Source organism: Mus caroli, chromosome 8 (genome assembly GCF_900094665.2).
Source record: "Mus caroli chromosome 8, CAROLI_EIJ_v1.1, whole genome shotgun sequence".
In the NCBI taxonomy this organism is placed as follows: Eukaryota; Metazoa; Chordata; class Mammalia; order Rodentia; family Muridae; genus Mus; species Mus caroli.
The window spans coordinates 86592471-86617547 of NC_034577.1; the positions used below are offsets into that span (position 1 = coordinate 86592471).

At 53.3% G+C, this 25077-nt stretch overlaps 1 protein-coding gene across 8 annotated transcripts in view; it reads right to left on the reverse strand.

Annotated features, from left to right (window-relative positions):
- Positions 1–770: 770 nt before the first annotated feature.
- Positions 771–25077, reverse strand: part of Kifc3 (kinesin family member C3) — a 96756-nt gene continuing 72449 nt past the window's right edge. For 3 of the 8 annotated variants that reach the window (XM_029480398.1, XM_021169741.2, XM_029480402.1), the window contains 19 exons: positions 23504–23642; positions 20829–21010; positions 11657–11722; positions 11093–11236; positions 10747–10986; positions 10152–10325; positions 9528–9675; positions 9314–9444; positions 8378–8489; positions 7414–7595; positions 6670–6774; positions 4883–5013; positions 4366–4489; positions 3619–3748; positions 3303–3532; positions 2966–3100; positions 2363–2471; positions 1594–1620; positions 771–1402 (listed from right to left, as the gene is read on the reverse strand). In XM_029480398.1, coding sequence (XP_029336258.1) covers positions 1616–1620; positions 2363–2471; positions 2966–3100; positions 3303–3532; positions 3619–3748; positions 4366–4489; positions 4883–5013; positions 6670–6774; positions 7414–7595; positions 8378–8489; positions 9314–9444; positions 9528–9675; positions 10152–10325; positions 10747–10986; positions 11093–11236; positions 11657–11722; positions 20829–21010; positions 23504–23642 — 2487 coding nt within the window. In that variant the 3' untranslated portion in view covers positions 771–1402; positions 1594–1615. Of the gene's footprint in view, positions 1403–1593; positions 1621–2362; positions 2472–2965; positions 3101–3302; positions 3533–3618; positions 3749–4365; positions 4490–4882; positions 5014–6669; positions 6775–7413; positions 7596–8377; positions 8490–9313; positions 9445–9527; positions 9676–10151; positions 10326–10746; positions 10987–11092; positions 11237–11656; positions 11723–20828; positions 21011–23021; positions 23134–23503; positions 23643–25077 lie in introns of those variants that run through there. The other 5 variants (XM_029480400.1, XM_021169742.2, XM_029480403.1 and 2 more) reach the window with 3 other exon arrangements.

Below are 25077 nucleotides of genomic sequence, written 5' to 3' on the forward strand. Positions count from 1 at the left end.
CTCCCTTATGAGAGGGATATCCACTGGCTCTCCCAGACACACTGTGGCCTGCCTAGAGGTCACTGGAAGCAAGAGACTGTCCTACTCCAGGCCCAGTGCAGCCTCCATCTGTGTCCAGCAGGGGCCAGCAGAGTGCCAGGCACGAAGCAAGGGGTTGCCTGGTCAGCTTGACTTGGGGAAGTGGAACAGGTGAGGCCATAGATGTCACATCCTCCCTCCCAATTGTCCTTGGGTAGATTGGCTAAGAGCCTGTCATAACCCTCCCTCTGACCTCTGGATGCCACCAGAGACTAGACCATGATGGTTGCATGACCTTGGAAGATTCTAGAGTGGTTTTCACAGGCCACAGGAAACTACTTTTATACTTGTGGCATCCCTGAGAGTCTGCCCTCCAGAACAGCTTGTTGATGCAGCCAGCAAGAAGGGAGGAGCCCTAGCAGGGCTGGGACCAGGGCTGAGACCAGGGACCAGGCACAGACGCATACATAGGGTCACTACTAGTTACAGTTCCAGACTGGGAGGAAAGGCAGGCACAGAATGAGCAGGTCTTTGAAGCCTAGTTTTCCTTCTGTAACATGAGGTGATACCACAACGGGATGGAATGGTTATAGGGGCGCATGGGTGCTAGAAATGATAGAAAAGGCATGGGGGACACAGTGTCTTCAGTGATAACTTGTGGAGTCACCATGGTCAGCCAGCAACGGGAACAACAGGGTACACAATGCCCACTCTCCATAGGGACTCCCAGTACCGACGAATTCAGATTGCACTTGTGTAAAAAGACATTCATTTTAATAAGTAAAAATGGCTAAGCTTCCAAAAGTTCTTAAATAGGATTTGGGGAAAGGAACATGTTGAGAATCAGTGGGCAGGGAGTGTGCCTGGTGTCAGGCAGATGAATAGGACCCAGCCCTTCCACACTGGCCTCTGCCAGCCATAAATATAGCCCAGACCCCTGACAGGGTGAGGACTTCTATATACACCTAGAACATTATATACATGCCCTGTGAGGGCTCCCCTCCTCAGGAGGGTAGATAGAGATGCTCTTGCTCTCCCTAACCCCCCAGCTGGTTCCTCAAGTCTTCTCCACTAGTAGAGAACAGCCCAGCCCAAGGGCTGGGTGGGGAGAGGGCCCACCCGTCCGGCAATGGCTAGACTCCCAAGCCTTTGGCCTACCACCAGGCAGAGTGCCATCCCTGCCCTTCCAGAAGCCCCATGCTTGGGTGCCCAGAGCCACACAGAGACTCGCTTCCTTCTGAACATGTTTCTCATCTCTGAGGAGAGGCAGGGCGGGAGAGCCTCCATCTCCTGCATTCATGGTGGGTGGGTGTTACAGCAGGTCGCCAGGCCACAGGGCCTGGCAGCATGGCACATCTTCACACAGGCACTGGCTTCAACTTCCCTGAAAAAGTAGAAAAGGAGCGCTCAGCCTCTTGCCTCAGGAGGCTTGCCCATAGCAGATGCAGGAGGCCAGCAGAAGCACATGGACAGGGCAGCAGAAGGCAGGACTGGCTCTGTACAAGAGCCCTGGCAGAGCCCTGAACCAACAGCGGGCAGCAGGTGGGCAGCCCCAGGCCGCTGATCCCCACTTACCTGGAGACTGCAGCCCCAGCTGTCAGGCTGAAATCAAAGTGATAGATGTCTCACTTGGGGAGGGATTGGCCCAGCTGCCACCACCCCCTTTGGACCCAGTGAGGGGCCAGGCCCCCTTTTCCACCGGGGATGTTGGGACTGTTTTGTGGAAGGTGGGTAGAATCAGGTACCAGAGGAGCCCCACCAAGGTGAGGGCTCCTATATACACAGTGTGGGCCTTGAGTCAGGAGCACATGCTAGGAGCCTCTAGGGCCAGGCCCTCTGTCCCTTTCCAGGGATTTAGTAAAGCAGGTCTGCTTTCTGACTCCTGCCCAGGGCAGGCGAGGGAAGGAGATGAGTTCTAAATATGGTCTTATAGAGTTGAGGATGGAACCCAGGGCTCCCATATGCTCAGTAAGCAGCTCCCCTCTGTGGGGTACATTCTCGCTACGTAACCTCCACTGGCCTGGAACTCACTGCGTAAACCATGCTAGTTCAGAGCGTGCTCCTTCTGCCTCTCTCTCTGCCTCCCAAATGCCAGGGCACAAGGCACAAACTATCGTGCCCAACTACCCTTTCTAGATTGTTTGGAAACTACTGGTCAGGTTGGCCCCAAACCTCCACTCCTCTTGTGTCAGCCTCCCAAGCAGCTGAGATTCCAGGCTGAAGCCGATAGGCCTGGCTCCTAGGCTGCTTCCTCCCTCTTTATAAAGCAGCTTATCCTTAGCTACGAAAGAACAGCCTGGCTCCCTCCTGCCCTCCCATCCAGTCCACTTCTAGACAGGCTTACCTGATGGCTGCAGTTTCCTTCGGATGGAGCCTGGGCGGCTACTGGTCCCAGAGCCAGGGGCAGAGTGGGCTCGTGCTGTAGGCTGTGGTGTCTGGCAAGCCGGCTCCCACTGTGAGCAGAGATGCCAGTGGGTGTGGGAGCCAAGGCTGCCCAGGCTCATTCATCTCCACCCACTCTGCTTCCCTTCTCTAACAGTGTTTGTTCATCTACAGAGGGGACTAATGACCCTGCTGCCCTGAGAAGTCATGGGACAGGAATTAAACATCGTCTACAATTTAAAATGCATCTACCATGGGCAACTGCTGGCCTCCAAGACAAAGATGGCTGAAGGGATCACGGGCATACGCCCTTAATCTCAGCAGTCAGGTCTCCTGAGTTTGAGGCTAGCCTGGTCTCCAAAGCAAGCTCTAGGACAGTCAGTGCTACATAGTGAGACCGTCTCAAGAAAGCAGAAGCACCACTGAGCTCTGGCCTCACCCACCTTTGTGGCAGCTTCCACTCTCACTAAACCAGCCTGTCTGCCCTTTCCCTACTCAGTACCAGCCTGAGTCTCACTCACTGATGCCTTTCCCCTCCTCCCTGACCCCATCCATCCCCCAGTACCTCCAGGTGCTCCTGGCTTGACCAGGAACCCAGCTCTGTGCGGCGGGACCCAGGGCCCAACTCCACAGAGCGAACCCTCTCAGCAAATTTGAGGGAGTACAGAGTCTCGCTGGTGTTCTTCTCCACTGGGGACACCTAGGGGACAGAGAGCTCATGGTACAGCACAGGAGGTAGCAGCATGGCCACCAGAGGGTGCTTCTGGTCAGGGGAGCCCACTGTGGGCAGTGAACATGGGGAGGAACTTGTGTACTAAAAGGGGATGTTGGTAGGGGTCTATGCGGAGGGGTAGGGGGAGCCAGCAGCCTGGGGAGGCTCCTGCTGAACCCCAGGCCCTCACCTGTACCACCATAAGGGTCTTGCTGTCACCACTGAGTGAGTCCTGCAGCAGGTAGGTGAGTTTGGAATTGCGGAAGGGCACATGGCCTTGTCGAGAACGCAGGGCAGCAATGACGTCCCCCAGGGCGGACAGTGACCTGTTGATGTGCTGTGCCTCTCGCAGGCGGTTGCCCTCAGCCCCCGACTTGCCTACACGCTCTGAACCAGCCAGGTCCACCAGGTTCAGCTTCCCTACAGGCAGAGCAGAGGATGGGTCAGCGCTGCCCCAAAGATACTGATGGAGGGCTTGACCAGAATGCCCACTATGCATCTCTCACCCGTGGTGCGGAGGCCTGTGCTGCAATCCACACCTCTCACTGTCACAATGAGCAGAGCGTGGGAGCGGGAGCTGTGTTCGTTCAGGTTGGTGAACTCGGTGGTGCGGTTGTTGTAGCCAAACTCAAACACCTGGGGGCAAAGGCAGTGAGTGGGCTCCCTTGGGATGGGCAATGCCACCCTATGTGTTTTACCTGGATACTCAAGTTTCTTCAAGGTTTTTGTTATTATTGTTTGGTTTTAGCAGAGGCAAGGTCATAGTGTGTATACCAAGCTGCCCTCTAACTCAGAGATCTGCCTGTCATTGCCTCTCAAATACTGGGATGAAAGGGTGGACAGCATCACATCTTGCTATCTTTTTAATTGTTTGTTTTGAGATCATGTCTCTGTAGTCTTGTCTGGCCTGGAACTCACTATGTAGAACTCACTGATCTCACAGCGATCCACCTGCCTCTGTCCAAGTGCTGACATTAAAGCTGTGTACACCCAGCCACATGAAAGTTTCTGAGGGTCCTGCTAGGTAGTCAGACTGGTTTCCGATTCACAACCCTCCTGACTTAGCTTTACAGGTGTGCTCCTATACCTGCCTTTCCTTTCAGATGAGGAGACAGGCTTGGAGAGGCCTGGGGACTCACCCAAGCTGCATAGTCAGGTGGTGGCAAAGCCCACCTTGGACCTGGAGCCCAGTTCTGTCCACCAGAGCAGCTGTTGGTGAGCGGGGCCTCCAGCACTTCCCCAGGACACCTTACCTTGTTGATGTCATCCACGCTCTGCACCTGGAACTCAGTCAGTCCTGGCACATACAGCTGCCCACTGCCATCGGGGCACAGTCGGATCTCCAGCTTCTCCTGAGGCTCTTTCCCCAGCAGGTCCCTGGAGCGGCAAGCCAAGCGAGACATGACTTCTCCCCTCCCACTCTGGCCTCTGCTTGCCTTGCACCTAATCCCTAGTCTGGAATCTGCCCCTACACCAATCCTGGACCACAGGGCTGCCGGCCTCTCCTCTTCATCCAGTTTCTTCCCTGTATTCAGCAGAGGGGAAACAGACTTCCACATAAGTCCTAAGGCTCACACAGCCCTTGACTGGGTAGGGGCCCCATCCTGACCCAGTTCAGCGCAGCTCACAACACAGAAAGGGGTCCCAGATAAGGGAGGACCACCTACCTCCTAACCCTGGGCAGATCATCTTCCCAGCCTCACCTACAACTTAGACTTGGAGACCAGAAAGCCCCACTACCAGTACTGCCGAGCTCCGGCCCAGGCCCACCTGAGGACTTCGTTGTAAATTTCAGCTGCGCTGACGGTGATGTTGTACTGCCAGTCAGACGCCTTCTCCTGCACCTCCGAGAAGAGCAGCTGCAGGGCCCGCTGATTGATGCCCGGGTTCTCGGGAGTCCCCTGTTGGCAAAAGTAAAGGCCCAGTGGCCCCACAGATGCTCACACAACATCTGTCACCCCATGCCCTCAGGTACCCCTAACAGGTGAGCCTCTCCTGCTGGTCTGTCTGTTCTCCAAATATAAGCAAGTTTCCCCACTTTGAAGGTAGCATTTCCCTGCCAGGAAGTTAGTAAGTGTGAAAGGAGCTCTGTGGGGTGAAGTCTGACACACTACCCCTGCGGAGGGAACACCAGGGCTTATTATGGTCTGCTGGGCCTCCTGGAAGGGGCAGTTGAAATAAACACGGAGCCACCCACTGCCCACTGGGAGGTTCCCTGTCAGGGAGGCCAGAAGCCAGGCTCTGTGGGTGAAGTCCTTGAGGCTGGATGAAATGGCCACCTTTCAGAAGAAATCTGGAGCCCACCTGAGTGGGCCCTAGACACACCTTCCCTCTGCTTTGAAGGTACCCCCCCCCCTCATCTCATTCCTGTGTTAGATCTGCTTCAAGTGTGCTGCCTGCCAGGCACACTCCAAGGCCCTGCAGGTCTGCCTGTCCTAAGTTGTTCTACAGCAGCTCCCTCGAGGCCTCCCACGCTCCCTCAGAGGCTTCCCCCTGCCTCAGGTACCCCGTCCCTGCTGAAGCCTCACTCTGAGTTTGCTGCTGTCCCTAGCACCTGCTGGGCACCTCCTGATGTGCTGTGCTCACTGCCACTCCAACTGCCAGATGGGACCCTGGCAGGCTGTTCTGTCATAGCAGGTCCCTCGGGCCTCAGCAGAGAGCTCAGAGGATGGACACGACCTCTATCCAGCCCAAGACAGAGCTAAATAAAGCCTACCCCTTTCTAGCCCACCTGCCCTGCCCTGCTAACCAGAACTGAGGGTATGGGAGTTAGGGAGAGGGGTGTTAGGGGACAGTCACAACAGGGGATGCCCAGTGGCCTGACCAGCAGGAAGTGACAAGCCCCTTCCCCCCCCAGTCCTATGTGGGGGAGTCCACTGCAGCCCCTAGTGAGTCAGAAAACTACTAACAAAGCAATACTCCATAGGGCTAACATTTTCTATTGCTCTCTGTAGTCAGATTCTTCAACTCTGGGCTGGGAGTGTTAACATTGATCTTTAATCCAAGCAGTCGGGAGGCAGAGGCAGGTGGATCTCCAAGTTCTAGGACAGCGAGGGCTACATTGGAGACCATGTCTCAAAACAATAGCAAAACAAAATTCTTCTGCTCAAGTAGCCTTACAAGGCTAGCTCTGGGCACATGCCCTGGATAAAGCCCTTCTCTGAGAGCCCAGCTTCCCACAGCTGTAGTCATGTAGGTATCCAGTCTCTCCCATGGCCCAGGACCTTGCTGGAAGCTGATACCAGTCCTCATTCATCCCAATATCCTGGGAATCCTTGAGCATAGTCTGAGGAAGACACAGGAAAGCTCAGGGAATCTATGCAAGGACAAAGGCCTGGCCTCTGACAGCCTGCCCTACCTCCTGAGACACGGAAGCCAATGGAGCACTCTCTTGGGAAGAACTTATCGTGTGAAGACTTGGTCCCTGGGAGCCAATGCCAGGAACAGCAACACAGGGTGGTTATGAGACTCAAAGCATACACTATGGAAACCCAAATTTCATGGAAGGACGCTAGGTTCTGTAAGGGCCCCCCCACACACACTGGGCAAACACCTACCTCCATTGTATATGTCTTGCCGGCACCTGTCTGGCCATAAGCAAAGATACAGACATTGAAGCCATCGATGCAGGAGGTAATGAGGGCCTGCACCTCCTGGAACACCTGGAGAGACATGGGGCAGGGACCATGGGTTCCAGTGCTGCTGGCATATGGGGCCCCACAGCTCTAGCATCAGCCACCTCCCAGCTAATGTTCCATCCATGAGAACCATCTATCACCAGCACAGAGGCTAGGACCCAATCCCAGCCTGTTCATTCTTTGGTTTGGCTTGACCAAACCAAAGCAGAGGAAAGTATATGCCTGGACCATTCTCTGGCTTGGGCCTGTGTGACCCCCATGGTATTCATGTTGCCCAGCCTTGGCACTAAGGAGTCAGGGACAGTGGACGACTCTAGAAAGTTCCATGGAACTGTTACAGGAAAGAAACTCAGGGCAGGGGAGGCCAGCCTCCAGGCCTACTAGCAGATGAGAGAAGCCTTAGTGTGGGAGAAGCCATAGGGTGGGCAGGCTAAAGTCCCTGGGTAAGGCAGGTTCTGTGTGGAGCTCTGTCCCTAAGGCCTCCACCTATACCTTTCCACCCTCTTCTTTCTTCTGGGTTGGAAGAAGAGTGACCCGTGATCCTCCACTCTTAGGTTATTTTTTCCCCCACCTAGCCTTGACCCCTGTCCTTCTGTGTCTGTCCTTTCCTCTGCTTCTCCTTCCATGTCCCTAGAGATACCCTGTTCATGAAGCCACACTCACGTCCTGCTGGGAAGCCCATGGGGAGAAGACCTTGTCCAGCTCGAAGGACACGGGCTTGCCCTTGTGCAGCAGGTGGATGATGGAGTCGTCATCAGGGTCAAAGGTCACAGCATTGGTTGCCTCGGGTCCTTCCCCATCCTCCTTGGTGACTGGCCGGACTCGGGCAATCACCCGGATGTTTCCTGGATCGGTTGATGGAAAGATGGGGTGGATCAATACCAGACTGCAATGGACTAGCAGCCAAGAGTCCCATCTTTTACACAAGACCAGGGAGTGACATGGTATCAGCCACTCAGATCACTGTATGAATTCACTTACTACATTTTCTTCCTGAGCAAAGTCAGGATGCTTTGCCTCGTGGCTACACAGTACAGTCAATCCTGGTAACACTCTCTGTGGACTTGAGTTTCCTCATCTATTCAAGAAGTTTGGACTCCATGAACCAAGGGATTTATTCTTGCCATTAATCTAAGGGGCATGGGCAATGCTAAGCAGGACTTGGGTACCAGATGGGCAAAAAGGACAGCTATCTGTGTGCTCCCAGCCCTGGTGACGGGACACTGCTGGGGGTCTCTGGATGACTGATGATCACTGTCCCTTCTCCCCAGCCACCATGAACACGGTGATGGCTGTGGTCTGGAGCTACAGTGAATTCCCCAGTGTCTGCAACAGTAGCTGACACCCAGCAGGTGCTCCCTAGGGCTCAGGGCAGAGATCAGTGACACCTGAAGCTATAGCAAGTGCCACCATTGCACAGGACCCTACCACATCCCCCAGGCCTGGGCAGAACCTACCATGGCCAAGGAGCTTTGAAGATGGTCAAGTTCAAATCAAGTTCCAAGCTGGACCATATACTAGGAGTGTGTCTTTAAGCAAGTTTCCTGCTTTTTCTGTGCCTTGGAAGCAGCAGCAGCAGCAGCAGCAGCAGCGAGCACAGCTCTGTTGCACAGTTGCAGACACTCACCCTTCAGCCGGACCAGCTCGTTATGGCATTTCTTGCGCAGCTGTAGTTCCCGGCGGTACTTGCGCAATAGCTCCTGGTTGTTGCTATTAACCTCCTCAATGGCCTGGCCGATCTGCGGAGCACACGCGGTGCCATCAGAAGCCGGGCTCTGTCAGCTTCCCTTCACTGGGCCTGATGGTGGTATCACCCTCACCAGCCCGGGCTGAGTAGACCAACCTTTCCCAATAGTCCCCCTGAGGAGGTAGAGCCAGTGCCCTCATTTTATAGATGAAGAAAAAGAGCTCTGGACTAAGGGGGAGTAATGACCAGAGACTGAGTACTTGGCTGCAGTGAGATTCAGCAATCTCAAATCTAACCTTTCCCGAGGAGCTAGGGACAAGGACACCTTCCATCTGTTCCCTCCGTGGGGTGATGAGACATAGAGACACTAACCCAAGAGTCAGGATGCTCAGAATGACCTGGGCTCTTCACCACATCCGTGTATTACTGACATAGTTATTTAAAGAACTATTTTCTTTTCCCAAAATACATCCATCTCTTGCAGAGCGAGCTATCATATGAACTTGAGAAGCCAGCGGCTATAAAAGGCTCAGCCACATGGGAGACACTTAGGAGTCACTGGCTAGGTCTCACACGGTGTGAGGATGCCTTTTGAAAACAAAATGAGCACCAAGGGCTAAAGCTTGGGGGGAGAGCATTTGCCTACCAGGTGTGAAGACCTGGGCTCAGTCCCTAGCATATCATGGGCCCAGAGGCCAGTAATTACAACTGAGGCAGGAAAATACGGAATCGTGGTCAGCCTGTGCTAAAAGCCCTGTCTCAAATAAATAAACCACCCTGGTAGATATAAGGTACTGCAGCACAGATGGGAGCTCATGAAAGGACAGTGTGTGAATGTGTGCCTTTTGGGAGTAAGGCAAGAAGGGGCTTGCTCACCTCAGCTTTGACACTCCTAAGAGCCTCCTGCAGCAGCAAGGGGAAGCCCCGCACCTGCCGCTTGAGCCCATTGTAGTCGTTGGTGAGGGTCCTCAGCGCAGGCTGCAGAGTCAGCAGGTTGGTCCTGACACCTAGTGGGGCAAAGGTGTTAGGCATCTGGGCTGTGAGGCAGGGGCATGGGGATGGGGATGGGCAGGGCCAGCTTCCGGCTCACCTGCCAGGTTCTCATGTACCGCCTTCATCTCCACCTGGGCCCGTGCAAAGGCCTCCTCAATGGCCCGGTTCTTATCCTCCTCCAAGGACTGCATCTCCTCCAGCATCTGCCCGTGTGCCCGCTCCAGCTCTGCCTCATACATGGCAATCTGATGGCCAGGCCAGGAAAGGGTTCAGTGAGGGGGCAGGGGCAAGAAAGGGAAAGGCAAGTGCGGGGGGCGGGGGGAGGCTGGGGGGAGCGGCACTGACAGATATGTTATGGCTGTGGCTGGTACAGAGGGAGGGAGGGAACAGCCTGCTTTCCCACCGCAGGGCTGTGAGTCTGTATAGCCATCACCTTCCCAGTTCCGACTGGCCTGTGCCCATGACAGGTGACAGGCCACATGTCCCCAAGGTGCATAGGCTCAGCAGATTGGAAAGAGCAGGCGGGACAACCTGAGCACACCAGTGGGCGGCCAGGGATAGCCCCTTGAGATCATTTTCCCATGTCCCCACTGTGAAGAGACTTCTGTGGCCAGCTCAGGTTATAGATGAGGAACCAGAGATTAACCCCGTGGCCAGGGGAAAAGAGAAACTGCACCCCAATTCTTTCGGGTCCCCACTACAGCTGTCTTGGCCTGCGCACCTGAGCCCGCAGCTGGACTGTCAGCTGGTGGGAGTTCTGCAGCTGCTGCTCCATCTCCTTCAGCACCTGCCGCTGCATGGCCACTTGCTCCTGCAGGTGCTGGTTCCGGGTCTGGGACTCGCTGAGGGCCTGCTTGGTCTTGGAAGACTCTACCTCCACTGTCTTGATGACATACTGCAAAGAGAGGGAAGGACAGGACAGGGCATCGTCAGAGGCAGCTGACCCACAGAGTGTCGTCTCAGCAATCTCTAAGGAGCTAAAAGGTTCTGCAGACAGGTTCTGGTTTCCGCAGAAATCTGCTAGTTATCTTCTAAAGGGGGAGCCTGCAGGAAGCCTGACTGAGCTGGGCTGGGCACAAACTGACAAGAAGGACAAAGGTAGGTTACACCTGTGCCCGGCATAGAAAGAGCCACCTTCAACCTTCACTGAGCTTGCCTGGCAGCAAGCGAGGAAGGAACCAACTAAAGAACAAGACTGGAAAGAGCCCTGTGGCTCTGCACACCTAGCCAGTCAGTGGAACAAGGCCCTTTTAGGGGCAAGCCCTGCCCTGGGCCCAAGATTCCTACAGGGCAGTGCAACCTATCTGGCCACTCACCTTAACAGGTGGGGACTGGGCCCTCAGACTAGCGATAGTCTCATGGCTGTCACGCAGGCGCCGGCTGAGCCGCTCCTCCTCCTGGGCTTTCTCAGCCAGACAGTCCTTGAGGCGCAGCTCTACCTCTGCCAGCCGGTCTGTTTTCTGCTGCACCTCCAGGTTCAGTTCTGACAGCATGCCTTTGTTCTCAGCCACTTCCAACTGCAGCTGGGACAGTTTGTCACGGAGCTGGCTGCTCTCCTGCGGGTAGTCAAGGCAGCCAGGTGGGGACAGGGTCATCCCTGGCAGCTGAGCCTACGGGCCCAGGGCAGAGGCTGCCACCCGCCTGCCTGCCTGCCCGGCCTACCTGGCTGTGCTCACAGCCCTCGCAGGGTACCACCGGCTGGGCCCGAAGCTCCTGCAGTTCGACCTCACAGCGCCTCAGCTCCTGCCTCAGCTGCTCATTCTCCACCATCAGTCTGTCCCTGTGCTTCTCCGCGTCCGTGCCTCCCTGTGGAGAGCCAGGGCCCAGAGGAGGCATGAGCAAGGCCACACCAGGAGATGAGGACAGAGGAAAAGAGAAAGCAGAGAAGGAAAGGGGCAGGCAGGCAAAGTAAGAGGCCAGGGCTCAGAAAGAAGTCAAAAGAAAGGGAGGAAAGGAGGCCAGCAGAGCAGTCTATTTTCCTTAGTGTGAAAGTCACACAAAGTCAAATTTATGCATGCACGGAGTTCACACTCTTTTGACGTCAGCAAATGAGATCCAGCCCCCTGCTCTGTGGTGCCACGTCTGAGACAAGACAGCATAAGCCCAGATAGGGCATGGGCGCTCAGAGACAGCCACATCCAGAAGTGGAAGAGTGACCAGGGCTTGACACTCACCCCTCCCCTCCCCTCCCCTCCCCTCCCCTCAGGACGGTCCTGGGGTCCTCACCAGTTCTGATCGCAGTCGGCTCACTTCCTGGGCCTGGCTAATGAGCTTTTCCTTTAGATGCTCCACCTGTGGACACAAAGCCAGGTCCTTATCCCACCGGCCCATGCCCAGGCCTCCTGCCCAGCTCCAGTGATCACCAGCATGGCCCCTCTGAGCCCAGGACCTCAGGTTTCCCTATGGTCAAGCACCAGGAACTCTGGTAAGCTAGCCTGGTCTCAATGGCCTTCAGTGCTCTCTCCCTGCAAGAATGTACCAGCCATGGCTCAGCAGGAGAGGTTCTCTTGGGAAACTGAGGACCCTTCACAGACCCCTTCTAAAGCACAGGGTCTACCTTTTTTTTTTTTTTTTTTTAATTTACTTGTGCACTGTAACTGTCTTCAGACGCACCAGAAGAAGGCATCAGATCCCATTACAGATGGTGTGAGCCACCATGTGGTTGCTGGGAATTGAACTCAGGACCTCTGGAAGAGCAGCTAGTGCTTTTAACTGCTGAGCCACCTCTCCAGCCCCTCCTTTTTTTTTCCCTTAAGACAAGGTTTCTCTATGTAGCCCCAGCTGTTCTGGAACTATTTGTAGATGAGGCTGGCCTCAAACTCAGAGATCTGCCTGCTTCTGCCTCCCAAGTGCTGGGATTAAAGGCCTGTGCCACCACCACCCAACTAAAAATGTTTACTATTCAGTTTTAAGTCACATAACATGAACAGTTATAGCCCCCAGGCTCAGCCTTGCCCAGATCCCAGCACTTTCTACCTCGAGCAGTTTCTAGTGAGTAAGCCTGTGAGGCTGAGCCTTCTGCAGCCAGGCCACGTCCAGAACCTTGAAGAACTGTGACATGACCAGCAAGGTGGAAGTGAACACGGGCAAACAATGTACTCAGTGCATTGGGGAGGTGTGGGGGGAGAGGGAGACCTTGGTGCTCACAATGCCTTGAGTAAAAATTCTAGCCCTTCCTTGTAGCTGCCCCCAGCAGGCTACCCCAGTCCCTGAGCCAACACTAGCCTGCCCTAGGAGTGCTTTTCAGGGAACAGGCGTGACAGGCAAGAGCCCTAGCAGCAGAATTTGCCAGTGTGTGTTGGGTTTCTCCTGAGCATATTCTAGATTGACTGTGTCTCCTTGAAGAAGGTGGGTTGAGAGTCAGAGTTTATATATCTGGGCCTTCAACGTATTGGGTGCTGGTTACTAACGAGGTAAAGGGGAATGAATACTGCCTACAGGCGCCAGGTAGATAAGGCTAATGGCTGTACCCCCACCCAACACATACTCAACTAGATGCCTAAAGACCACCTAAAGAAGCACCTACCAAGGGGTCTCCATGGGCCACAGTCTGATGGGAACTCATACCCAGTACCATGAAACTTATCTCATGAGACAGGCTAATGCTGGGCATGGGGTACACGCCTTTAATCCCAACAGAGGCAGGCATATTTCTCTGAGTTCTGAGGCCAGTCTGGTCTACCTGGAAAATTCTAGGCAAGCCAGGGCTATGCAGTAAGACCCTGTCTCAAAGAAGGAGGTGGGTATGGCCTGGGGACTTGGATGTGTCAAATCACAGATGAGACAAGACTCTTGGTAGCATGTAGCCTCACATGTCACTGTTCCCTAGGACTGGACAGAGTGTCTAGCTGGGCAGGCCAGCTTCTCTGGTCAAGTCAGGAGGAAGAGGGCCATGAGATCATTCTCCATCTCTGCTGCTGACTCAGGAGGCCAGTGCGGGTCAACTATTGGTGCCCCGAGCCTCCACTGAGAGACTGCAAGGCTGGTCAGGCTGCCAACACCTCCAGGGGACAAACAGGTGACTTAAAGCTAAGACAGAAAACTCACTCTGTCCCCACCTCAAGCATATTCCCTTCCTAGTGGAACTCCTGGCCATGGGCCCAGCAGGAAAGCAAAGGCCAAGGCTTTACTCTACCCATTACCACTGCACATATGGGGCTGAGAACCCAGTCTGAGTGAGTGAGTGAGTGAGTGAGTGAGTGAGTGAGTCTGTGTGTGTCTGCGCATGTACACATGTGCCCTTTGGCTGTAAGCAGAGTTGGGCAGCCATCAAGTAAGTTAGCCTGAAGTCCTACCACTGCATTGGGGAAGCAGCGAGGTCAATGGCATTATTGGTCAGCAAGACACTGGTGTCCTGGGGGCAAAGTTTCAAGTCTGAAGTGCCACCTCACAGCTGAGTCTCCCAGATTATGGCCTTTGGCCCTGACAAGCCCAGATTGGACTTGGTGTGTAGCATCCTTTTCCACAACTCTGCCCCGCCCTGTGCAGCCTGCTCCTCAGCGGTGGCTCCCTAGCATCTTATCAAGGAAGAACCTATGTGGGTAACAGGACTCCAGGCTGCAGAAGCACAGCTCGGTGGATTCTACACGATTTCCAGTTGGGCTGGCTTTTGGTGTATGGGTTTCTCTTGCATTTCAACCATCCTAAAATAAGATACTTCCGGAGGCAGAGGCAGGCAAATTTCTGAGTTTGAGGCCAGCCTGGTCTACAGAATGAGTTCCAGGACAGCCAGGACTACACAGAGAAACCCTGTCTTGAAAAAACCAAAACCAAAAACAAACAAAAAAAGATACTTCCTACCTCTCCACATCGCCTCACCACTCCCAAGACTGAAGTTCTGACCTTGGCTGTTTCCAGTGCTGGCGGATGCTGGGCTTTCAGCCCTGCTGTAGGGAACGTGGGCTGGCAATGCTCCTGGGGACCAGAACCCCTGGCCTGTCTACAACCTAGCTCCTTCTTGCATCACAATGGGAACTCAGGTGCTGTGGGCTCTGCTGAGACCAACAAGGGGACACAGGACATGGGATGTGATGGGAAGACTTGTTGGCAAGCAGGGAGGGACCACAATAGACCATCTTCATCTGAGATATCAGAGCCTGCCAGCTCCTCTCAGGAAACAGAGAAGGGGAACCTAACTGCTGGTCTGAAAGGACACCCTGTGTCGAGGGTAGCCATTTCCCCCATCAGGCACAACCCACTAACTCTTCATGGCTCCTGAGGACCAGCTGCACCTGGGCTAGGGCAGGTAGAGCCTGCAGTCAGAAGGCCCCTGCCTGCACTCGGAGTGCCGGAGGGCAGAATGATCCTGTTGAGTCTGGGAAAGCTGGCAAGTGTCCGAAACAAATGGAATGCCCAGATGGAAGACAGGCACAGGAAAAGCAGAGAGCAAGGTACCACACCCTGTGCCCCCACCCCCAACACACACACACACACACACACACACACACACACACACACACACACACATACACCTGACCTGAGGCTGTGAGCCCAGGAGGGGAGAGCTACAGAGCAGCACAAGGCCAAGCACATGGTAGATGCTTCGTGTTCAACAGCAGAGGGCAGTGTGTATAATTCCCGAGTCAGAGAACTGGGAGTCTAGCAAAGCGGAAGGGGACAGACATCCTTGTGGCCTTGGGCAACATCCCTCTCCCACCTGAGGTTATCGGCTATTGAAGAGGTTCTCAACCTATGCGTAGCAACTCCTTTGACAAACCTCCGTCTCCAAAAACATTTACATTACGATTCAGAAGAGCAGCAAAATCACAGTTATGGAGCAGCAATGAAAGTATTTTTTTGTGGTTGAGGGGCTGGCTCATCACGACATCAGGAACTTGTATTATAGGGTCGGTCACAGCATTAGGAAGGTTCAGAACCACTGAAGTTGGAGAAACTAAGGCAGGAGGCAGAGTGCCTGGGGCCTGTCTGTCTATTAACTTGATACAAGCCTACATTTACCTTGGCAGAAGCAGCTGGGGAGAGGTGGCGCGGCCGCCCAGGTCTGCATTTTCTCAGCTGTCTGCTCCCAACCCAGTGATTACCTCTCTACCTCCCACCATGCCTGGGTAGCATGGTCAGCAGCTATCTCAGGCAAAAAAAAAAAAAAAAAAGGGGGGCGGGGAGACACGCTTTGCCGAGGGTACTAACTATAGAGCCTGGCTGAATTGTCCTTTCACCTGGAGCCCCTGGGGGATCAAGGCAGTAAACCCCGCCACACACACAACCCACCCGACCCATTCTGCTGGCCGGCCTGGTTGGCACAGCCGTATCCAGTGCCAAGTCATCCCCTCAGTCCTCCACCCCGAGGGGCAGGGTAGCATTTGAGAACACAGTATGGCAAGTCCAACTAGACCTCAGCTCACAAGAGCAGCCATGGAGGAGCACCTTCACCTCTTCCTGCCTTTCCGCTCCCCAGCCACACTCCAGGGCAACCACACCAAGCCCTGGGAGACTAAATATGGGAATCTATGCAGCGTGTTCGCCCAAGCCCAGCACACGGTGTGTTGGACTATAAACAGTTTGTAGTAAAATCTGGCATCTGAAATGCTCAGGACCAGAAATTCTCTCTAGCTCAGAATCTTTTTTTATGTACAGACGATGAGACATCTTGGGCATGGAGCCCGGGTCTAGGCAGCTAGCTGACCTGTGTGTCATATGTACCTTATACACGTAACCGGAGGTCATTTTTACAGTATTTTTAAGTAACATTTTGGGACATGAAATAACCTTTGTTTGGGCTTAGTTGTCAAGAGCTGTAGCATGGTGTTGATACATGGTTTTTGAACATTTGAAACATTTGGGATCTGGGGATCAGGGATGCTAGCGTAGGAGATCTGTGGTGACCCTAGGCGCTGCACTCCTAGTGCCGTGCACTAGGCTGGTTCTTGGTAAATGTGTGTGATGAGTGACACCACAGTGTGTGTGTGTGTGGGGGGGGGGTTGTTGGCCAGAGGGAAGACCTGGGCCGAGGTGGGCTGACACATGCACACTCAACTAGAGACTAGAACTACTACAGGACCTCATGCAAAAGTGGCCATGTGGGAATGTCAGCCCAGAGGAGTCACATCTTCCAATGTTAGAAACAAAAGTGCAGCCCAGGGCCAGGGTGTGGCTAACTAAGCACAAGGCTGTAGGTTCAATCCCCAGCAATGGAAGGGTGGGTAGACAGATTTTCATGCAAACAGGTTTAAAGCTGGCAACTAACTTGATTTTAAAATCAGGCCAGTAAGAACTATTAACTTTAGCAGAGTGGCAGGATATGAAATCAGCACAAATGTCAGTTGTGTTGCTATAACAACAGACAATCCAAAGGAGAAAAATAAAATCATTCCACTTGCGGTAGCCTCAAGAGAAGAAAACCAGGATAAATTTAAGCAGGAGGAGCTGGGGAGATGGCTCGTGGGTAAAGTGCCTGCTGCTCAAGCTGTGGACCTTAGGGCAGGTCCCCATCATCCATGTACAAAGCTGGGCATGGCTGGAGCCAGAGAGATGGCTCAGTGGTTAGTTAAGTGGCCGGGTTGGCACCTCACAACCATCTGTAGTAACCGCAGGCCTCAAAGGGCACTGCATGGATGTGGTGCACAGACAGACAGACAGACATGCAAGCAGAGTATTCATACACATAAAGAATAGAAAGGTTAATATGTATTAACCTGCACATAGCGCTGGAGGACTGAGACAGGAAGTACATTCCAGGGCCTTCCTAGACACTCAGTCTGCCCAGTCTGGCCAAAATGGTGAGCTCTGGGAACAGACTTTATCTCAAAAACTAAGGTGGGAAGATACTTGGTGTCACCTCCGGCCTCTACCCGTGCACACACAGGTATGTGTGTGTGTGTGTCTGCAAACACACGGGAATGTGCATGTGCAGACACACACCAAGACGATCCAGAATGAAGACTACAAATGTAGCTGAAGGAGATTGAAGACAGCAGCAGAAAAGGAAAGGCATCATGGGTCACGGGTCGCAATAAATCGGGTTTCGACAGAACTCAGAGCAATCTAGAGAGGCAAGACAGTTCCTACCAAAACCTAACAGCATTTCCTGAAGGCATTAAAAAAAATCCACGCTAAAACTCGTGCAAAGTTAAAGGATGGCAAACAAGAAAAATGAAGGTGGAAGTCTGTACCTTGACTTCAGTACCACAGCAATCTGAGCAGTGTGGCGCAGGCAGGAAGGCAGACGTGAGGATAACAGGGAGGACTAGGGAGTCCAGAGTAGACCTCACAGATATGATCTGATGATTTTTTTTTTTTTTGATCTGATGATTTTTGACAAGTATGCAAAGACAGTGCAACAGCAAAGAATAATAATATTGACAACTGGAGACAGTGTACTGGGTCGTCTCCGCATGTCAAATAATGAAGCCGGGCCCTTACCCAGATACCATAGAGTAATATACAGAAAAAAAAAAAACAGAGAATGGACCAAAGACCCAAACACAAGAAATCAAATGATAAGACTCTTAGAAGGATAGAGAGAAAAACTTCATGACACTGAATTTGGCAGTGGAATTTTTGATATGACCCCTAAAGCACAGGTTTTTTTAAAAAAAAAGTTAAGTGGTCTTTACAAAAATTAACTTTTGAATTTCTACAACTTGACAAAAATCACAGGTATATGGGCTGGAGACGTGATGTAGAAGCTAAAAGCACTGGCTGCTCTCTCAAAAGATCCGGGTCTGATTCCTAGCAACGCACACTGTGGCAAACATCTGTGTGTAACTCCAGTTCCGAGGGATCTGATGCCCTCTTCTGGCTCCTGTAGGTACCACATGCAGTGGCAGTCAGACACATACATGTGCAGGCAAAACTATGCATACATAGTGGTGGCGGTGGTGGCGCATGCCTTTAATCCCAGCACTTGGGAGGCAGAGGCAGGTGGATTTCTGAGTTCGAGGCCAGTCTGGTCTACAAAGTGAGTTCCAGGACAGCCAGGGCTACACAGAGAAACCCTGTCTCGAAAAACAAAAAACAGCTGGGCATGGTGGCACACGCCTTTAATCCCAGCACTCGGGAGGCAGAGGCAGGCGGATTTCTGAGTTCAAGGCCAACCTGGTCTACACAGTGGTGGATCCTCAAAAAATTATAAATCGAGTTAGGCATGGAGGTGCCCACCCCTATCGTCCCAGCCCCTAAGAAACCAGAGACAGGACTGTTGCCTGTGAGTTCAAGGTCACATAGGAAGCCTCTAAGAAAAAAGGAAAAATATAATGATAACAAATAGTCAGGTATGTAGCCTACATCTGTAATACCAGCACACAGGAGGCAGCAGGAGGGTCACCCCGAGTTCAACAGCAGCTTGAGCTAATACAGTAAGGCATAGTAGCATACACCTTTAATCCCAGCACTTGGAAGGCAGAGAGAGGTAGATCTCTATGAGTCTGAAAGTTTGAGGCTAGCCTGGTCTACCCAGGGAGTTCCAGGACAAACAGAGCCACACAGTGAGACCCCTGTCTTTTAAAAAATGGAGGGGGAAGAGGCAGAGGCAGGTGGATTTCTGAGTTCGAGGCCAACCTGGTCTACAGAGTGAGTTCCAGGATAGCCAGGGCTACACAGAGAAACCCTGTCTTGAAAACACCAATAAATAAATAAATAAAAGCCGGGCGTGGTGGCGCACGCCTTTAATCCCAGCACTCGGGAGGCAGAGGCAGGCGGATTTCTGAGTTCGAGGCCAGCCTGGTCTACAAAGTGAGTGNGGGCTACACAGAGAAACCCTGTCTCGAAAAACCAAAATAAATAAATAAATAAATAAATAAATAAATAAATAAATAAATAAAAATAAATAAATAAATGGATAAATAAATGGATAAATAAATAAATTGGAAAAAATGGAGGGGGGGGGTAAGCAAGGAAAAGAAGCCACATCTCAAGGATAAATAAAGAAGAGATAACGAAACCCTACACCATTCAGTAATTCCAACCCTGGGCATATGCACCACAGAACTGTAAGCAGGAACTGGAAGGACAGCTGTGCACAGGTGTTGGTAGCAGTGTCACTCACCATGCCCAGAAGGTGGCCACTACCTACTGTGGAGCTCATGGAAACAACAAAATAGCCAGCACCAGTTAGTGAGTTCCAGGGCACACTAGGCTAGATTGGGAGCTTATCTCAGAAAAACTAACAGCAGGGCTGGAGAGATGGTTCAAGCAGTTAAGAGCACTAACTGCTCTTCCAGAGGTCCTGAGTTCAATCCCCAGCAACCACACGGTGGCTCACAACCATCTGTAATGGGCATCTGATGCCCTCTTCTGGTGTGTCTGAAGACAGCGACAGTGTCCTCACATACATGAAATAATAAACTTAAAAAGGAAAAACCAACAGCCAACAACACGAAACAACTTCAAAACCCACTGTGAGGCTCAGGAATTCAAGGGGCCACAGGAACAGCCCCCACAGGACAGCACACTTTATAGTTCATAACCAACTTCTTGTCCACTCTTGCAAGCCACACTCATCGGCCTGGCTGGAATTCAGAAAGGGGTTCACAGGACAGACAACTCTCCCTACAGCCTCACAGCCAAGACCACCTCAGACAGATATATTTCCAGGGTTCCAGAGTCACATCTGCCCCTACAATGTGCTAGCACATCTGGATTCTGTTGTCTTATCCGTTTGCAGATGGGAAATGAGGTGCAGACTAGTAGTTACCTGGCCCAGGACTAGTAAACGCTGCCAGAGTCAGGGTTTACTCACAGCTCCAGTCCCAGGAGGCTGGCCATTGTCTCCACAGGGTTGGACCCTACAGAGCACAGCTACAGATACCATCCCTTAAGAACATTGTAATAAACACATAACAAAAAGCCCACCAATAAAACCTGAGCAGAGGCTAGATACAGTTTTGAATTCTCAAGTCGTCTGAGGCCTGAGGGTGGGTTAAGGCCCGCCTTAAAGGTGATGAGAGGAGTGGAGCTAGGGACACCAGAAAGTCTGAGCAGTTCACTTTCGACACCCCCCCCGCCCTTTTTAAAAATTATTTTATGTAAGTATACTGTAGCTGTCTTCAGACACACCAGAAGAGGGAATCAGATCTCGTTACGGATGGTTGTGAGCCACCGTGTGGTTGCTGAGATTTGAACTCAGGGCCTTTTGGAAGAGCAGTCGGATGCTCTTACCCGCTGAGCCATCTCACCAGCCCTCAACTTCCCCCTCTTAACAAGCAAGTAGATTCCATCAGTTACAGAGGAAAATGTTTTGGCTGGGAAGACGCTCAGGTGCTAGAGACACTTGCTGCAGTAAGATACCAGGTTTGAACCTCCTCACCGTACAGCACCTCCCCGAACCAGAAGACCGTCACCATATGGCTTCTGGTGGGGTCTAGGTGCCCTGACAATGTCCTCTGACCTGTTCCCCAGAGGGCAGTGAGTGGCCTCTGCTCATCCCTGCCTCCCCAGGTACCTGGTTCTGCAGCTGGGTGGTTGTGGCTTGCCGGTCACTGTCGTGGAGGGCCAGCCTCTCCCGAAGGACTACCAGCTCCTCCTGAAGCTGGGACATGGCCTCCACGGTCCTATGTACCACGGGGTCTGGGCCTGGTGCCCCGGACAGGCTTGAGCACCTCCCGATGCCAAAGAGCCGCCCACCTACAAGCAAAGTAGTGGCTGATCAGCAGGAGAGTGGAGGTCTGCCTGGAGGAGGGAGGCGGCCATCACAACAGGGCGCACCATCAGGGCAGGAAGAGGATGCAAGCAGGTGGGGCTGAAGGATACAGCAAAATGGGTTTGCAGGGGACCTCCAGGTTGGCCTCTGGGGAAGTCACTTTAGCTATAGCTTCTAGGGGACAGAACTGCCTAAACTAAGACTGAGGAAAACAACTTTTCCTGAATCCCCTCAAAGCCGTGAATTCCAGCCAGGGCTAGTGCATCTCTCAGTGGCCAGCCCTCAGGCAATTTCCACTTGGAAAGAAAGGTGGCTCACTCAGAAATGGCTCTCCATGCTAATTCCTGATCTCTCAAAAGCACAGCAGAGAGGAACAGACTTTGTCAGCTCCTTGGTATGAAGTGGTCACCTGTACACGTGGAGGAGGGCTAGGGGGAGTGTCTGTGAGCAACACATTGGGGCACAGACAGGCCAGCACGTGGGACAGACCAGGGGCTAGGCACATTTTCAGGTTGATGCCTGTACAGGGGTCTGGGGGGGGGGGGGGGGGGAGAGGGGGGGGGGGGGGGGGACTGGGATGCGGAGGGGGGGGAGGAGTGGAGTGTCACACAGGCACCAGAGAGGCCCAACTCCTCCTCCCCCAACACTTTCTACTGTTCTGTCATCAGGATGGGAGACAGGACAAGCATCAGGGGCTGTGTGTGGTGCCTGTTCCAAAGCTCTGTGCAAGGAGGAACCAGCAGCAGTCCAGGGGGGACAAGAAAAGGATTTGCCTTCTCCTCTCAGCATCCCAAGCCGGGGTCCTGCAAAGAGTGTGGGCATTCGGAGGGAGGCCCAGTGCTAGCCGGGGAGCCTTCTATTTCAATGCAGCCTTAGCTTCTGGCTTTCTCAAAGATGAGGGGCCACCCACCACCAATGGCAAGCCTTGACCACAGTTCTGCAAAGCCCCAGAGTGGCACAGGGAAATGGGAGGCAGCAGCAGTAGCTGGGCTCCCATGGGTGGGGCTAGTGTCGTCCTCCCCCCCCTTCCCCCCCAGAGATCCGGAGCTAGACAACCCGTGCTAGGCAAGTGGCCCCAGCTATGTGGCTCTGCATGTGACACACAGCATGAAAGTCACATGGTACAGGCCCAGCCTCTGTGATCTATTCTAGAGGGAGTAAGGGCAGCCCCTGATGCTTCTAGGTCGGCACACGGGGCTGCCACGGATGACACGTGATCAGTATGGCCACAGACTGCAGTGGTGCGTGACAGAATGTGCTGGCTTGGCTGAGAGCTGGGCTTGCCTCTTGAATCACATTGAAGGGGGGACCCTGTAGGCTCTTCCTGTGTGAAACAGGGACGATGTACCTAACCCAAAAGCAGCCCTGGGAAAGTAGCTGGGATCCCACAGGTAGCACAGGTACGAGTGTCATCCATGACATGGCTCCTGTCCTGGGAGGCTCTGAGCCCCAGACCTCAGCATGGTACCCTGTGTAAGAGGGCCAGGAGTTGAGTGGAACCTGCAGTCATGGGTAGTGGAAGAAAGGGAGGACTGAGGATGGGAAGAAGGGAGGAGAGGTGAGGCCCAAGGGACCTTGCGCAGACCAAGCCCCTTGCTGAGGAAGCAACCACCTGACCTGACAGGCCAGTTTCCAGAGGCACGGCCCCCCACAGGGCCCATGGCTCAGGTGCTGTGTCAATCCTCACTGCTAAGAGAACCTAGCCTTCCTCCTCTGGACCTGCCCCACCTTGCTGGCCAGATGGCGGTCATTTTGAAAGCCTGACTGCCCACTGCTTACCCACGCCCTATGCCTGCCCTGAATCTAGGTGGACCAGGGCTTGTACGGAACAGGCACTGGTTCAGACTCAGAGGAGGGAGTGGCATCCTCCAACAGCCTCAGCAAATTCAGGCACACAGACTCTGAGAAAGCAGAAGCACCTCTTCCTAGTACTCCTGGCCTTGTCCTGAGGCTCCGTAAGGTGTTCTCTCCCTGTGTTCATTGGCCAGTACTTACTGCTGAAAACCCAGAAGACAGCAAAGGAGCCCGGAGAACCTTCTAAAACCAGCTAGCTCTAGGTGCCACAGCGGTCAGAGGATAATGGAACTGCAGGCTTGGGTTTCTCAGTCTGGAGGGAGGGGAAACAAAGCCCTGACCTCTGGGTCCTCTGACCAGAACACAGCCAGGCCTCTGCCGAAGGGACCCGGTGGCGTCTGGGAGGCTGCTCTTGCGCCCTGCTTTAGGTAGGTACTGGGAAAAGACAAAAAAAGAAGGGAAATCCAACCCAACCTCCAGTGGCCAAAGTCTCTTATCACTGGGTGTAGCCCTGGTGGCCCTGGGACAGACACAAGGTTGTCCGTGGATCTGGAAGAGGCTGGACAGTCTCAAGTTCATGTCAGGTGGCCAGTCTGGCTGAGCCACTTCCAGCTGTGGGACAGAGGTCTCCCTCCTGCACGAGCTCAGCCAGAGTGTGCCACAGTGGGGCTGACCTCTTTTACCTGTTTTTTCTACATTCATGGTACCACCAGCTTCTGGGGCCTCCCGGTCCCGCCTGGGGGCCGGCGCCTGCCTCTTCGGGAGCTTGTCTTCTTTCGTCCCCTGACTCTTGCTCTCGCACCCCTTGTCCCGCAGGGCCTGCTGATGACACAACCAGAATCCTCTCGTGAAGGGGACTGTGCTGAGGAGACACCCCTGCCCTGGGATGGCAAGCACGCTGGTCCCAGGACCCAGCGGTGTCTTCACCAAGGAGGTGTGGACAAAGAGCCCTGCCTGGGATCCAGGGAAGCCAGAGCAACATCTCACAGAAAGAGGACAGTAATTCACTCTTCAGTCCCACCATAGTCAGTTTCCATACCCGTTAAAAAAAAAAAAAAAAAAAAAAAAAAGGTTCTAAGTTCCCCACATAAAGTTTGTGCTATCCCTGCAGGCTCCGTGGGTCAGGAGTCATCAACACGTGAGCAGCCTGTTCACAACAAGCCTCAATGCAGCCCGTCCTGCCTACACACAACAGTCTTAGGGCAACACCCCTGCAGTGTCATCTGCTGTAACACCTTGGCAGACAGCTCCCCAGTGAGGATGGCACTCCCAGGACTAGGAGGGTACACACTGAGTCTATCTGACCAGGACAATGACCACACTGCCTCCTTTATGCTGTGTCCCACGGGGCTATTCAGGGGCAATGCAAGCCCATGTTCTGGTTAAGGAACTAAGGCAAAGGTGCCTGGGCTGGAACAGGTGAGTGGAGGGGTGGGAAGGGATGCTTCATTCGGAGACTCCCTGGGAGCTCACGGAGAAAGGCACCAAGCAAGGGTCCAGACAGTGTGGGGAAAGTGCGAACCCATTTCAGGGTGATAATACACAAGACACAGAGGAGAAACGAACCGGAGAGCCCACAGGCAGTGGGTCTGTGTGTGCTCGGTGTGGGGGTGTGCACACACAGAGACCCACTGACGTGGAAACAAGAGCACTTTACACTTGGGGAATGGAAATAAACTTCACAACAGGAGAGAAGGCTCTGGGCAGAAAGGGCCTTCTAGGTCACTCTGGACCCATCTGAGGCTCAACTTTTTCCACCTTAAAAGCACCGTTTTGTGGCATTATGTCCACAGAGCATCTGGGAAGATGCTTTTATGTCTCAAGTTAATCTCATTTTATTGTATTTACAGGGTCTCACACTGTAGCCCTGGCTGGCCTGGAACCTGCAGAGATCCATCTGCCTCTGCCTTCTCACTACTGGAATTATAGGTCTGTGCCAACATCCCAGGGTCAGGTACTACTATTTTTTTTTTAAATGCTCAGTACAAGGAGGGTGACACCCAGAGAGACAGCGTGTCACCTGCATGCTGTGTGGCTGTGGATGAATTCTGCACCCTCTCCGAAGCTGTTTCCCTCCCTTCTTAGTCTAGGACCACTAATCTCTGCCCTCTAGTGCCAGTGGGCAAGCCAAAGGCAACAGCAAGCAAGGCGTGCTTACAGTGCCACATAGATAGCTAGGGGAACCACATAGATAGCTAGGGGAGCCACATAGATAGCTAGGAGAACCACATAGATAGCTAGGGGAACCACATAGATA